The sequence below is a fragment of the Chironomus tepperi genome, unplaced genomic scaffold (assembly GCF_022539635.2).
Source record: "Chironomus tepperi strain 1889 unplaced genomic scaffold, CSIRO-AGI_Ctep_v1 contig_453, whole genome shotgun sequence".
Taxonomy (NCBI): Eukaryota; Metazoa; Arthropoda; class Insecta; order Diptera; family Chironomidae; genus Chironomus; species Chironomus tepperi.
In genome coordinates, this window is record NW_027226575.1 from 426175 (window position 1) to 441898 (window position 15724).

At 31.6% G+C, this 15724-nt stretch overlaps 1 protein-coding gene across 1 annotated transcript in view; it reads left to right on the forward strand.

The window, feature by feature from the left end:
• The first annotated feature begins 237 nt into the window (after positions 1-237).
• Positions 238-15724, forward strand: part of kibra (WW and C2 domain containing protein kibra) — a 28474-nt gene continuing 12987 nt past the window's right edge. Inside the window, exon 1 of the mRNA XM_070651034.1 lies at positions 238-650. Within this exon, the coding sequence (XP_070507135.1) occupies positions 517-650 (134 nt within the window). The 5' untranslated portion in view covers positions 238-516. The remainder of the gene's footprint in view (positions 651-15724) is intronic.

Below are 15724 nucleotides of genomic sequence, written 5' to 3' on the forward strand. Positions count from 1 at the left end.
TTCATGAAATAAATTTAAAATGAATCAAAAACACACAAAATGTATGAAAATTAAATTAAAAACCAAGTAGTCATTGAGAAAATAAGTGATATTTTGCCGATCAAAAGTCAGAATTTCAAATCAAGCAAATAAATAAAAGTGATCAAGTCTTAGCGTCGCCAGAAAGTTCAAATTGAGAGACTGAGCAATTGAGCAATGGACAGTATACAAACGTACGAAACATTCTTCAGTTTCTCATTTGATTTTGAGAGTTGCGAGTGACATATAATCAAGTGAATTCGTGAGTTTATATTTTTTCTTATATTTTAAGAATAATTAAATATTTAGCAATTGAAAGTGCATAAAACGTGTACATAAATAAGTAATAAAACGTGAAATAATGGAAAAAGCATAAAAATAATTGTGTAAAAGTAATAAAAAATTAATTTAAAAAATATCTAATTTATAGTTCATAAGTTAAATATTAAAAAAATAAAAAAAAAAAAAAATAAGTGCAGTGCAAAAATATAGAAAATTATGCCCAAAAGCATGAATAAAAATGAGGATTTACCATTGCCATATAATTGGGAAAGAGGACAGGATTACGATGGAAAAGTCTACTATATTGATCATACGAGAAAGATCACAACATGGATAGATCCTCGAGATAGGTAGGACACAAGCATCAGCTTAGTTATGCATTATGATCGTCATTTTATTGCACAATTTATACCATAAAAGTATTAAGGAATGTAAATTAATGAGCAATAATGCTGAAATCAATAAATATTCAACGAGTGCGAATGAAAGTTTTGTGAAATATTTCACTAAATTTATAATAAAGGTCAATAAAAATATATTCTGATCATTTGAAATTCTTTAAGATAGGTGGCGCGCATTTTTTTAAATTTTTTTTTTATGTATATACACCATTAAGCATGTATACGTTCGCTACTAATTCACAACTACAATTAATATCCAACTAAAGTGCACAACACATTCATTCGAAAAAAATTTTTTTTTTGTTTGTGCTTTGCAGCTATTGTGGATGTTGTTCATGTGTGTATAACATAAACACACAAGTTTCTTTCCATTCCAAAAGGCCTGACTGAAGTGCCTTTTTGATTCCTCTAAGAGTAAAATGAAGAGTTTTGTTTGTGAGCAGCAGCATCACTTACTTTAATTATATTATATATATAGGCACAACATTCTAAAGAATTCATCCAACTGATGATCAAGTTCATTATGCAATTTATGTTGATATATAGTCATAAAGCATATCCATTAATAGTTTTAAATTTCCAAGAATTTCACATTTCGCTTTTTAAATTTCGATATGTAAATCTGTGACTGCACATACAACAGCATTTTTTTTTTGAGTGAGTCTATTTATCTAAAAAAAAATTGTATATTGTGTATCTGTATGTATACATAAAAACGACATTCCTTTGAATCAAATGTTGTTGTTGCTGCTGTTATTACTGTTTCTCTCTTTTTACCTCCATTCTTCTATTTCTTTCAAATATATGTGTTCTGTATTTAATAGCACACAGTATAAATAATAATAATATCAATAGTATCCAACATTCGAGGCATCGAGCGTAGAAGAAGAGGAAGAGAAGAGAGAAGAAATAAAGGAATGAAAATGTTTATTTTTTATGTTTCTTCTTTAATTCTTGTTTATGACAATTTTATTTCAAGAATTTCTTAAATTTCTACGCTTAAAAATGTAAATTGTCATTCAATCTTATGCAAATTTTTATCACTTTTTTTTTGGATGGACTGTTAAAAATATACTTTTTCATATATTGTTGTCTTAATGATGTAATTAGAATGGATATCTCTACATTCCTGTGTCTAGATAATTATTATTGTCGTTGAATTTAAACCACTTAGCTAGCAAGTGATAATCAAGTTTTCTTATTTTATTTCGGGGATATTTCGCTTTTAGTTCCTATTATCTTGTCTAAGACATATTCCCGCGCAAAAGGAACTTTCTTGTGAACCTAACCTATACTACCTCTACCAACCCTCGAACCCATGCCACAACAAGCATTTACTTCCAACACAATACCATTACCCCTCCGACCCACCTAACCTCACTCTCCCATCATCCACAAATCTCCCCTAAAAGACAATTTTCATATTTTTGGCGGGTATTTTTTAAAACAAATTTTCAAGGGTACGAGATTGAAAGCATTCTACATTGAACTACGTTATTAGTTCTAGATAATGATATTGTTGAGGACAACCTTTTACCTTTTTAAAGACCTTCACACTTAGAGGCTTGATTGACATGAAAATTATGGGTTATCGATCAAACTTCTGTGAAGTTCAAATGTCGTTTGTTTAAAATTTTTTATTAAGGGTTGTGTGATGCAATAGAGTTTAAGGAATGTGATAATTAGATGGTGCTGAATTGGCAGTATTGTTGGAATTCTTAAAGGTCAGAAAACTCTCCTTAGATCAGAGATATGAGTAGGCCTAAAACAGACAGAAATTTATTTGAATATTCAATAGGAAGGTTCCAAAAATGGTAAAGCTGTACATTCTTGTATTCTAGCTTAAGTGCTAACTAGTCTTGACTACACCTGTTCTTATAAGACTCAAACTTGAAATATAATGGTATGACTATAGGCACTTATTCAATTGTTACTTAAGGGCCATTACTAGGGTTTTCAATACCGGTATCGAAATACCGGTATACCGAAATTATTTTAAAACCGAAATACCGGTATCAAAGATTTTTTGAATACCGGTATTCTCGGTATGGAAAAATGAAGGGAAAATTTTAATATGTTTAGTAAATTTCAGATAACTTTTATAAATTTTTCTTTTAAATTAAACGAAACTATTTGAAACTCCAAAAAGTCCATAAAAAATCGTCAAAAAAAAATTATTTACACTCATTAATTGTCAAATTACGTGCTAAACTTAACATATGAATTTTATATTGAACCATTATTTGGAAAATTGTTTTAACTGATTTTAGTTTTCATTATTAAAAAATGATGCGTAATATTATTTCTGAGTGTTATTTCTGATAAGTTAAAACTAGTCATCGAGTGCACATTAACTTGCTATTAGTTAGTTATAACAAATTTTTGTTTGCTTAGGGTTGGTTCATTTTTTTGCAATTATAAACCTATTCATATGAACATGTGAAAAATAGGTCCAATAATATCGAAAAATTTGTCCTTTCATATGGAAAACTTTAAAGTTTTTCTAAATAGGAATCAATTTTTTAAGGTTTTTTACATACTTAAAATTATATTTTGAAGTGGTTTGAAGATTTATTAAAGATTTTAATAAACGGAAAAATGTCAAAAACACAAAATTTCACCAATTTCGTGACCTGAGACAGCAATTTTGTCTGAATTTCGAATACCGGTATGATACCGGTATACCGGTATTGAGATTTTTCAATACCGAAATACCGGTATTCAGAATTCGGTTCGGTATTGAAATCCCTAGCCATTACTTATGGTGATCAAGAACTTAGATTTGGGAATTAGATGATATTTATACTTATTTACTTACTGTAACTATGATCCTTTGTGAAGGTTAAGTTAGACTGAATGTTTTTGACATGATTCAGCTGCTGGATCTGTCAAAGTTTGCAATAATTACTCAATAGAATCTTATTTAATTGTTAAAACAGCTTGAAGTTTACTTGAACGAGTAGGATCGACTCAAATTGATCTTTTTCATGCAAAATCTAAGTCGGCTTCAAGTTCTGATTAGAATTCTAACAAGAAAATCTAAATTGCTCATCATTCACACAGCATTTGCTAAACAGCCCCTCAGCTTTGAACAGAAATTGCGTCGCTAAATTTCTTGTCAAAATCTTGTTCTTCTGTGTCATAATTTTGGATATAAATTCTTTCAAATCCTGTCTCTAACTTTAGTATTGTTGAAATTCTACAATACAAACAAGAACCGATCATCATATCATTTAACATGTCCAACTAACAAGACATCTTCCGAATTTTTGGCTCAAGGAAATCGATTCTTAAATTCTTGAATGAATCTTTTAATATATGTCAAAAAAAATATTTTTCAAAATTAGCATAATCGAGTTGTTCCATCAACAAAAAAGAAACAAGTTTTTTCATTCATTTTATCTTAAAATATATCAAAAAATCTTCTTTTCTTCTAATTCTAAAGCTGATCATAAAGCCTGATGATCAAAGAAATATAAAATTCCCCCCAAGTAATGACCGTCAGTACAGAATATAAAAATTTTTTTTTGAGAAAAAAAGAAAAGAAGGCATTGGAATTTTTGAAATTTTCTGTTTATTAGAAAATTATTTTATTTTTAGCCATCCCATACACTCAATGAATATATAGATATATTCAAACACTTTCGGCTTCTCACTGAACTATATTTTTTTTTTTTTTGCTTTTACTCAACAGATAGAAATTATATTGGAGAGAAATGCTCTCAAAATGAACTTTTTTTTTTCTTTCTTTCTTTTTCTGCCTTTTTTAATTTAAATTAATGATTATTGCGACTGGAAAATTTTCCATAGTTTGATTAAAAATTTAATTTTTCTCTTTGAGAAGTTTTTTCTCGAGATTTTTCATTGGAAATGTTGGATTTTTGTGAAATTTCTTTTTGAACTTTGGATATTATTGAGTGACAGGGGTGTACTTAGAGGTGCATTCAGATAGGATGATTAAGATTGATCAATCTATTTTCAGTTGATTCACAATTTTGAATAGTTATGAGTGTCAAGGTTTAGTTTCGCGGATGTAGAAAGTTTGACAATCCAGAGATTGAGTCCGAGTCGTTAGCGTAGGAGGCTCCGCCAAAACTTCAAGGTTCAAATGAAAATTTTTAATTTTTTTGCTTAAAGTAAATTGAATTTTGAGTAGAATTTGTGAGAAGCCATAATATCGCCTACAAGTGACTCGAGAGTCTGCTACTCGCGTTGAGCTTCTTAACTTGAGCTAGCTAACTTTACTACTAAGCGCTCCAACTGTAATTGGATGATAAACTAGTCTTATATCCCATTTGACTACCATCACGATATCTTCAATTTACAATAATTTCCAACTAAGCCCCATGCCTTGACAATATCTCCAACTTCATCCCATCCTCACATTGAATCAAAGAAATGTATCAACAATTTATCAGAAACAATCAGACTGTATTACTCAATCCGGCAAAAAAAAAGTAATAACCAAAATATTTACTTACGGTTTTTGGAGAAAATTTATACAAACTATTATGACTAATTCTGAAAGAAGCTCAAATTGAAGTTTCATAACTTTTTTTTTGTGTGTTCAACCGCGTCCGCTCGTTAAAAAAATTGTTTTTATTTTAAAGTCATTCCGAATAAATTTCAAACCGGTCAATGGAATTATAAATATTGAAAATTCTAGACTGCTTTACATTAGAATATCTAAATATAATCATCATGAAATGGCGCACGTATGCTGCTTTGGCGAATTAAGTCAAAGTTTATCTTAATGATAGTGATTATCAATTTTTAAAATTTAAGTGTTCAAAGCCCTTATTAGCACTGACTGCTATTAATATACTTTTAAGAGACACATTGACTGCTCATTAGGCACGTAGACTTAGTTGTATGATGTGATTAATTGTGATTTTGATGTTGTTTAGGGAAAGATTCGATGGATGTGATTGAACTCTTATTTATGACTTTAGTCATGTTTCTTTGGAAAGGTTAAAGACCAGCGATTTCTTGATTGTTGACTGTCTGAATGAAATTTTATTGTTGACATAGAAGTTAGATGCTAATTTAGGTATGTCGTCATTTGAGAATATTTTTTGATGTGACTTCATGTCTTATTTCTTGGGATTTGAAGGAATTTGGTAGATTTTGGGTTTCTGTAGCTGAATTGCTAGTCAACGTGCTAGATATTAGGAATATTTGCTCTAATAAAGACGTAATCAACATTTGCGACTGTCTAAAGACTTGAAATGTGATTCAAGATTTGAACCCACGTCCTAATAAGGAAAAGATTAGATATCCAGTCTGCTGCTTAACTACATTGTTTATAAAGGTCTTATACTTGCCCTTTCAGATTCGCCCACATGTGCCTTAATACTCTACACTCCACTCTGCCTCTCACACATCAGCAAAAGCATCACATTAGCCAATAGTTTTTGCCAGAACTGCCGAAATACTTCTCCAAATTTTCAATCCCGTTACTCTTTAAGAATTCACATTTATTTGACTTAATTGCTTAAAATTAACATAAAAGCACAAAAATATCGAATCGTAATCAGCAAAGATTTTAAAGTATTTCCTGTATCCAACATCAATATGAGTCAGTTCAAGTCAATTCAGTGAATGGTTAAAATTGAATCACATATCTAAATTGATATTGACATCTTGATTATTTTTGGGTACAATGTGTGCCTTGCTATAGAATTTCTTTTGAAATGTCTATATTGATGACATATTTGACAGCAGAAAGTAAGGAATTTCCAAGTCAGGCATTTTTTGTTTTTTGATAAATAAGTCACAATATTTTATTTACATTCCCGAGTGTACAAAGAGCACGCTAAGAGCATGCTCAAATTTTTGCTGAGCACGCTAGTGTGAGCATGCTCTTTCATACAAAACCTGATGTCACTACTTTACGCTTCTGAGCACGCTCAGAGAGCATGCTCTTTTAACGTGCTCAGAGCACATCGTGAGCATGCTCTAGAATGTGGTGTGACATAAGACATTTTTTGAAAAGTGTCATGTGACATAAAGTTGAGCATGCTCAGAGCATACTTAGGAGCATGCTCAATGAGCATACTCAAGAGTATGCTCACTGAGTATGCTCTAGAGCGTGCTCACTAAGCATGTATAAATATGCAAAATTTAAAAAAAATTAATTAATTTCACTTAGGGAGAGAGAGAGAGAGAGAGCACTTTTTTAATAATATAATATTAGTAGTATTAGAAAATGTTATTGTAATAAAATCTGTTTAATTAATAATCAGAAAAAACCAAAGTTAGAAAATGTTGCTTTTACCTGGATTCGAACCTGAGACCGCTTCGTTGCTATATGAGACCATCGCCTTAACCATTACGCCACCGCTGTATTTTACCTAATAATTTATATATGGCAAAAACCATATATAAATGTTATGTATTTTACTGATTAATTTTAAAAGTTTTTTGGTTATTTTTTTCGGTGTTTCACTGTATTTTCAGGTGGATAATTTTCATAGATTTTTCCAAGATTTTCCACATTTCCACGTTGTGCTCAGAGTGTGCTCTTGAGCATGCTCAACGATGTGCTCAGGTGAGCACGCTGAAATTTCATAAACCACATTTTCGCTTTGTGCTCAGAGTGTGCTCTTGAGCATGCTCAACGATGTGCTCAGGTGAGCACGCTGAAATTTCATAAATCACATTTCCTCGTTGTGCTCAGAGTGTGCTCTTGAGCATGCTCAACGATGTGCTCAGGTGAGCACGCTGAAATTTCATAAACCACATTTTCTCGTTGTGCTCAGAGTGTGCTCTTGAGCATGCTCAACGATGTGCTCAGGTGAGCACGCTGAAATTTCATAAATCACATTTCCTCGTTGTGCTCAGAGTGTGCTCTTGAGCATGCTCAACGATGTGCTCAAGTGAGCACGCTGAAATTTCATAAATCACATTTCCTCGTTGTGCTCAGAGTGTGCTCTTGAGCATGCTCAACGATGTGCTCAGGTGAGCACGCTGAAATTTCATAAATCACATTTCCTCGTTGTGCTCAGAGTGTGCTCTTGAGCATGCTCAACGATGTGCTCAGGTGAGCACGCTGAAATTTCACAAACCACATTTTCTCGTTGTGCTCAGAGTGTGCTCTTGAGCATGCTCAACGATGTGCTCAAGTGAGCACGCTGAAATTTCATAAACCACATTTTCTCGTTGTGCTCAGAGTGTGCTCTTGAGCATGCTCAACCATGTGCTCAGGTGAGCACGCTGAAATTTCATAAACCACATTTTCTCGTTGTGCTCAGGATGTGCTCATGAGCATGCTCAACGATGTGCTCAGGTGAGCATGTTAAAATAAAATGTGGCATAATACACGAGCATGCTCAAGATATGCTCAGGAGCATGCTCAAGAGTATGCTCAGATGAGCATGCTAATATTTAAAATGCCATTTTGCATGAGCATGCTTAAGATGTGCTCAAGAGCATGCTCAGCAGTGTGCTCAGGTGAGCACATCAAAATTTTGATTTTGAGTATGCTCATGAGCATGCTCAGTTGAACGTGCTCACCTGAGCACGCTGAAAAATATTTTATATTTTTCGAGAGCACATTCAGAGTGTGCTCATGAGCGTGCTCAGTTGAGCATGCTATGGTGAGCACGTAAAACGATGAATTTGAGCATGCTCAGAAGCGTGCTCACAATACTGAGCACGCTCTTTGTATACTCGGGATTACTGTACATTTTTTTATGTAACAAGTAAAGCTCAAAGAACATGAAACTTGCTTATTAAGTAGAAAACGACTAAAAAAACACATTTAATTCATAAATTCATTATAATATGTAAATTCTATTTAATATTGAGAATTACATGCTGATGAGGCAGTAATGTTGTAAATTTCTCTGATCACATTTTATTACAAGACAATTAAACCAGCTAATTAAATCGTTTTTTTGTGCTGCATCTATGCCATAAATAGAAAATTATGCTTACACCGTGCTTGTTGTACGAGAATTATTTGCTATTGGCTTTATGCTATTTAGTTTCTTGTTAGCTTAATCGTAAACTAGAAGATCCAGCTGCTTTTTTTTGCTCAGGAATTTGAATTTATTATAGTCATTCATACGGGGATGATAGTAAATATTTTAGTAAAACCGGAAAACAATATAAATACACAAAAATATTTTTATAGGCTTGACGTTACCGGATGCAAAAATATCTTATCAGACTTGAACATTGATCGATATTTTGGCATACTTTTTGATATTTCCGGATTCATCATGCATTTTCGCTTTTGTTATGTAAAAATTTTGGAATTGATTATAATGTGTTAGGCTATAGTTATGTGAATGTGCTGTGTTCAAGGTTGTATAGCAATAGCCTAAAGGTGAGAATTGACAAGCGATAACCTCAAAACGGTCATTTGCCCTCTAATAACTCATTTGTCGTGTGTATAGAACATAATCAAGGCATGACTCATTTGAAAAGAATGAAAGCTATAGCTGCGAAGTTGTGAATAAATTAACATTTATAGCATAATAATTCTATAGAATTGTATAATGTGATGATTATTTCTCATCATCTACATACATAATTCACAAGAAACAATGAAAAAATTGGACGATAATAAACGATGATAATGTGAATTCCTAAAATACCGGCATCAACTTTTACTGCATTTTGATAAATTAATGTGCGCAAAAACGCTCGTAAAGAGAAATAATTTTATGATTAAGCACTTCAGAAATTCCATTATAAAAAAAATTCCAGGATGATAATCTTCAATTTAATTTATATTTGGTGAACCTTAAGGTACACTTCTACTATTAATGATAATAAAATATTGATAAAATTGCAGTAGAATTTAATGAGGCACTTGAACGTGATTATTACTTTTTAATTTGTAAAGTGCTAATAGGATATTTATTTATAAACGACTATAATAGACTTTGCAGCGACACCTTCAAGTAGGAATTATATTTTTTTACACGATTCTTATGATTGCATCATAAAATGTGTTTTAAAAAAAATCGTACGATACTCGGTTATCATATCTGAGCAGTGACATGAAGAATGTAAGTTTGTTGTTTTGTAAACTACAAAAAATAAGTTACGTAGTCATGAAAAACCAACAACATTGTACCTAATCTCTATTTCGGGTAAATGACGCAAAGCATGTTCCTATGAATTACGTCTGCCTGATCAAAAGAAGTAAAATTTTCAGAACTTAAACAATTCTCATGAAAAAAACAAACTTTTTTCTCTTGTTACATGCAATATGGATTAAGTTTTTAAGATCAACAAGTCATTACAGTGCCAATCTCAACTGATCTCATCTCACTAGAAGTAAATCGCTGAGATAAGCATAAAATTTTAATTAAATTTGTTTTCCTTGAAATGCTTTTACACGTGCATTACGAATAAAAGTTTGTGAATGTTGGGAGGATTTTTCTGGGTAATTTTGCGCAGTTTATGGGATATTTGAAGGGTTGAACTGGTTTGTGGCCACTTGACAGTCGTATACACTAGTTAATTAATCAATGGAACTTGATAACAGCTTGTTATCCACTGTTAAGTAGACGCTGATGGGTTTTAATTAGACTGTCCAATTTGATGTCATGTGGGCTAAATTGCAATGTTCTCTGATCAGGTTTGTGTCCAAAAAATGACTTGAAGTGACTCAAGACTCATATAGCAACAGTGTATTACAATGCTGATTGCCAATGTAGCCCAATTTAGCCTAAATTTGACCCTGAAAATTCCCATGAACCTCCCAAACTGATCACAAAAGTTCAAAGCATCTCGCAAAATACTGCACAGAAAAATCCACAACTTATAATACATCTTATTCAAGACTGAAAGATACACAGAAGAAAAAAATTGTGCATGTAGCTGTTGTAATTTAATTGAATCAGTCATAGGAATTTAAATTTCTTTTTTTCTGCTTGCTTTCTGGCAAAAATATGTGCGCTTCTACTATTTTTTTTTCACTCTGCATCGCAAATGCCTTATGTGTGCGTTAATTTATCTTACTATAGATTTGTTTTTGAGGAAATTGTTTCGTTCTGACTTTATCTTGATGTGCACAAGAAGAAGGCTTTAAAAATGCCGGGGTAAATTTTATTTAGGATTCTACGAAAAACTACGATGTTCGCATTGCTTACTTGCTTACTTGCTTATTATTTTTTATTGTGCTCTCAATACATGTGACGTCATGTGCTACAATTTTCTATCTTTCTGACCTATTGAAAGTACTAAATAAGAAGAGAAAGAAATAAAATTTATTATTATAGATTGAAAAAGCCACAAAGAAGCTCTACTTATTAGAAAGAAAAAGTACAAAATGATCAGCATGATCATTGCATTGCGGAAAGAATGTGAGAGAAAAAAAAATTGTTGGATGTAGCAACAGATGGGGAATTGGGTAATAAAACGCATTTTTATGGTTCCAGTTTTGAGTGTTGAAAGCTTTCTTGACATTTATAAGTTGGAATTATCAGCATCACGTCATTCGGCATTCTTGGAACTTGATTTTTGTTCCGAAAATCACTTACTTAAGCTCATATTGTAGTGAATTTTAGAGCGATTTTTGCTGAATTTTTGGTTACATCACTGATCGGTGCTGATGTGATTATAAGTAGCTATTAGATTTCTGCCAAGTGGTTTAACAAGCATTGCTTGTTTGTTCTCATACTGGATATTATGCTTAACCATATCATGGCTTTGTTAAAGTACTTAAGAGTCTTTGTGACATTTATGGCCTTAACATAATGATCCATCAGTGCTCACAAGGCGACACAAGGCTTCAAGTGTCAGCCACACATAGTTTATAGTTGAAGCTTATTGTACACACATTCCATTAGATCATTTTTGCCCTCTTTACTGTAAGTTGAATATAATTTGCCATTCCAGCCAAATTCTGCCTTAAAACTGAATATTAAAGACCCAAACTGCTCAAATCTAACGCAAATATTTCCCATAAACAGCAAAAAAGAATGCTGACTCACAGCAGCAAACTTCGGTACCTCGTTTATGGAATTAACGAAGCAGAAAGATACATAAAAAATGTGCAACAGATTCCAATGCGTTAGAATGTAAAATCTTTTTGCGAAAAAAAAAGTGGAAATCACTGTTTAAATACCTCAAATGAGAGAGTGAGAGGCATGGCAAATGACTGAGTAGAAAAAAATTGCGAGAAATAATTTACTAGCAAAACTGGCATTATGTAATTTTAATTACATACTGACAAATGTGCATAACTTATTTTGTTTCATTTCTCCTTCTTCTATTGACTCTAGGCTAAAGCAGTGCGGCATTTTTCATTTCATATTTTTTTATTTTCCTGCATGTTGAAAAAAAAAGTCACACTTATTTGTGATTCAAAAGAAATGTAATGAAACTGTCAATGTGTTATAATGATCGCATTTCCATTTTAACTGGAAGGCACTCAAGCATGCAAAAAAAAACTATGTTCATGACTCTCTTTTTTGTTGTTGTTGGTGCTGCTTGAAACATTTATGTGTGAAAAAAATATAAAAAGTCATAAAAATGTGGTGTGCAGAAATGCTTTTTTTTTTGACAAAAATTTTATTCACATTTATGACTTTTCTTCTTTCGCCTTCCTTATAATTTAAATTAATGCAGTTCATGTCGCGAAATGAAATAAAATGGAAAGAATACTTAATACATGCTGAAAAATACTCTTTTATTTTTTTTATGAAAGTCCCAAAAAAAATTTGCTTTCCTAATTAATATATTCGCAGAATTACGACTCATCAATAATAAGTTCAATGATCTTGAGAAGTGGCATGAGCTCGATACTTTTAGAAGTGTAGTAAATGTTGTCAAAATAATAATGTTGAATTCAGTTTTTTTAGTGGAATTTTTTTGAGTGCTTTTTTGATGATTCTAAATTGGAAAATTATGGAGTTGGAAGTGAATGACTTGTGTGTGAAAAAATGCTCTAGATTTTGATATGCTTGAGTCTATTTTGTTGTGTATCAAAACTATCAAAATTGAAGGTAACCTGAGTGGACTTGTTAGTGTCTAGTTGATTTTTAGTTCTAAATAGGAACTTCTAACGTATTTTGTCCACTCGGGTAGTATTTTGATCAAGTTTGTAGATACCATTTTACACTATTGAGTTACTATCGAGTTGACTAGACTTAAATTTAGACTCTGACTATTAGATTGTTCTGCTGAAATCCATTGACAACTTCATGTCATTCTAGGAATAGTAATCTTGATATCAGTAGATATCTTGAATTGAATCTATGAATAGTGGAGATCGGAGTTCACTCGTACCCTAACTAGCAAAGAGGCCGCTTTTAAGTACCGTATTGGTATTCCTGTACCATGAAAATGCACTGATTGAATAGCAATAAACCATATAAAGAATAGAATTTTGTAAAAATACATAAATCCTAACTGATATGAGCGAGTTAATGATTGAACTAAATCAATATAATTCACATTCATGAGTTTTTTTGAGCAAACTCATAAGCATGCTCCTTGTCTTTTCGATAAATTTGTCACAAGACCTAAAAATAACCTGCTATCCTCCTAATAATAGGAATTATAATACATAATAAATATTCAAATAAAACTTTAAAAAAACCCAAAAAAGAGCACGTTTCTGTGTCAGTCTATGAAAAATTTCAAACCTAATCATCCGGTGCAAAAAAACAAAACTTTATGCATAATTAGTTGTCGCCAAAATATTCGAAAAAATTCACTTTCTTTTGAAGCAAAAAAATCAGAGTCGACAAGACTTAAACACATGGGTCTCTATGCAATTTATTTTCCTATTACTATTATGTATCTGAACTGAACTGAGATGAAAAAGAAGAAAAGAAACATTTAAAAGGCATTTTTTATTTCAAACTCCGGAAAAATATAGTGATTGCTGATTATTTATTTTTTTTGCATTCCAAAACACAAAAACGATGGAAAGAAGTTAAATTGTGTTGTTATTTATTTAAATCATTGGCGTTGGTAATTTGAAGAATTGAGAAAAAGTGAAAGTGATTTTTATTTTTTATTTTTGCCTATACAATTTCTTTCTTTTCTTTCTCTCAGCCGATACTTCTCTCACACATGTGCTATATAATGGAGAAAAAAAAATAATATTGAGCTTAATGTCCCCTCTAAGCATAAATTCCATTATAACTTACAAAATAAATATTGAAATCAATTTAAGCTTCTATCTCTTTGCGCGCCTCGTAACTTTACAGCAATAAAAGTTTATTGAATAATTTCAAAACATATATCCACTGTGATCCAAACGATCAACAGATAGCTAGATAGACAGATAGATGGAATGGAACGAAATCTATCTATATTGATGATATAAAAAAAAATATTGAGTCTATATATGTATAGGTAGACTCATATGCTTGTGTATATTTATTTAGCTGCTTTGTGCAAACACTTTCGTCATCAAGCATTCCAGAGCTGCTGAGTTATATATATAACTTTAATTGACATTTATTTTCATATATACTTACAAATGAGTCGATTATTGCAAATTTAAATTGAATTCAATTTTGGAAGGTATTTCACACCCGAATGTATATAAATTGTTGAGTCACGATGCTTTATTTCACGTACATTAATTTTGTTTAGTTTTTGGTCTTGCAAATGACGATGAAGTGAAAAGTAGAAGTCTGCGTGTGAAATGTGACCGATATCATATCAGCAAAGTAGTAAGACATAGGCTATAGATTGTAAGTAAATTGCATCGGAAAAGGTCAAAAATGTCTCGCGAAAATGGCATTTCTGATAAGCAAGAAAGAGAAAAGCAAAGCTTTATTTTTACATTTGTATGCGGAAGAAGGCGTAGATTATTCCACATGTTTACAACTTTTTATTTTATTTCTGTTGCTTGTCGTATGAAAAGTTTTTAAAAATTAAGGAAGGGAAATTTCACTATTTACTCTAGAAATTCCTTCGTTATCACATACACAAAACGTTATCAGTACTATGAAATTTTTTTTTCTTCTCTGTAGCTGAATAAATACTTCAGAATTTAAAAAACATTTGACGATCATAAACAGAAATGAGAAGTGTGTAATTTTGGAAATACTTTAATTCCTCTTCTGTTTCATCTCTTCTTTTATTCAGCAAAAATATTTGAACAGTTTGAATAGTTTTGGATATGAATAACAATGATCGTGTACAGCACAAGTGAATTAGAACTATTTAAATTTGCCAAACAAAATTCTTTTAAAAGATAAATTTTTTTGGGTTGCAAAATTCATTATTTATTCCATATTCAAGGTTACTGACTAATAGTTCTGGCTCTTACGTAATATTCTTGCTTAATAAAAAAGATCTGCTGGTTTGAAAGTTGTGCTCAAACAGCTTTTTTATTTGTTGTTGTTGTCTGTCGACAGATTGGAAGTTATGAAGTTGCTCATAGCTATTTAGAAAATTTGGGACAAATTCTTGTGACTAGAATTCCTCATAGATGATTCATGATGGAATGTTGAAAATATGTGAATGTAATTTATCTGGGTAACCCAGATTAGATTTTTGAATTTTTCTACTTAAATAAGAAGTTTCTTAGCAGCACCTACTGATGTATGTGGGAGGAGTCTGTTGATGTACTTTGAAGGTGTTTTGGTGATTTATATTGAAATCAGATGCGCTTTTCGGGATTCTCTGGTGATAATTAAGATTATTAATGGTTAAGTCCAACATGATATTCCATAAAATAAATTGAAATGACTTGCCATTTCAATTATATCTTTGCTGTGCCAAACTAGCACATTTTGGCGCCCAAAGATAAACGGAATTGATAAAAATTTTGGAAAAAATTTAATCTTAGTTAGCTCGGTTAAAACTAATTAGTTGGTAAGCATAGTTTGATATCATAGTATCCATAGCCACATCCACATATCCTCTCCTCATTCCACCTCTGTACCAAACTAATCTCTCAATAACTTAACACCAAAAAGTTCTCAAAACCCAATTTCATCTGAACTAAGTATTTTAAATCCAGAAAAGTCCATTAAGTCTTTCCATTTAAACAGTAAAAATTGAAATTAAATTTCTTTTTTGTAGACCAAAACGTTTTC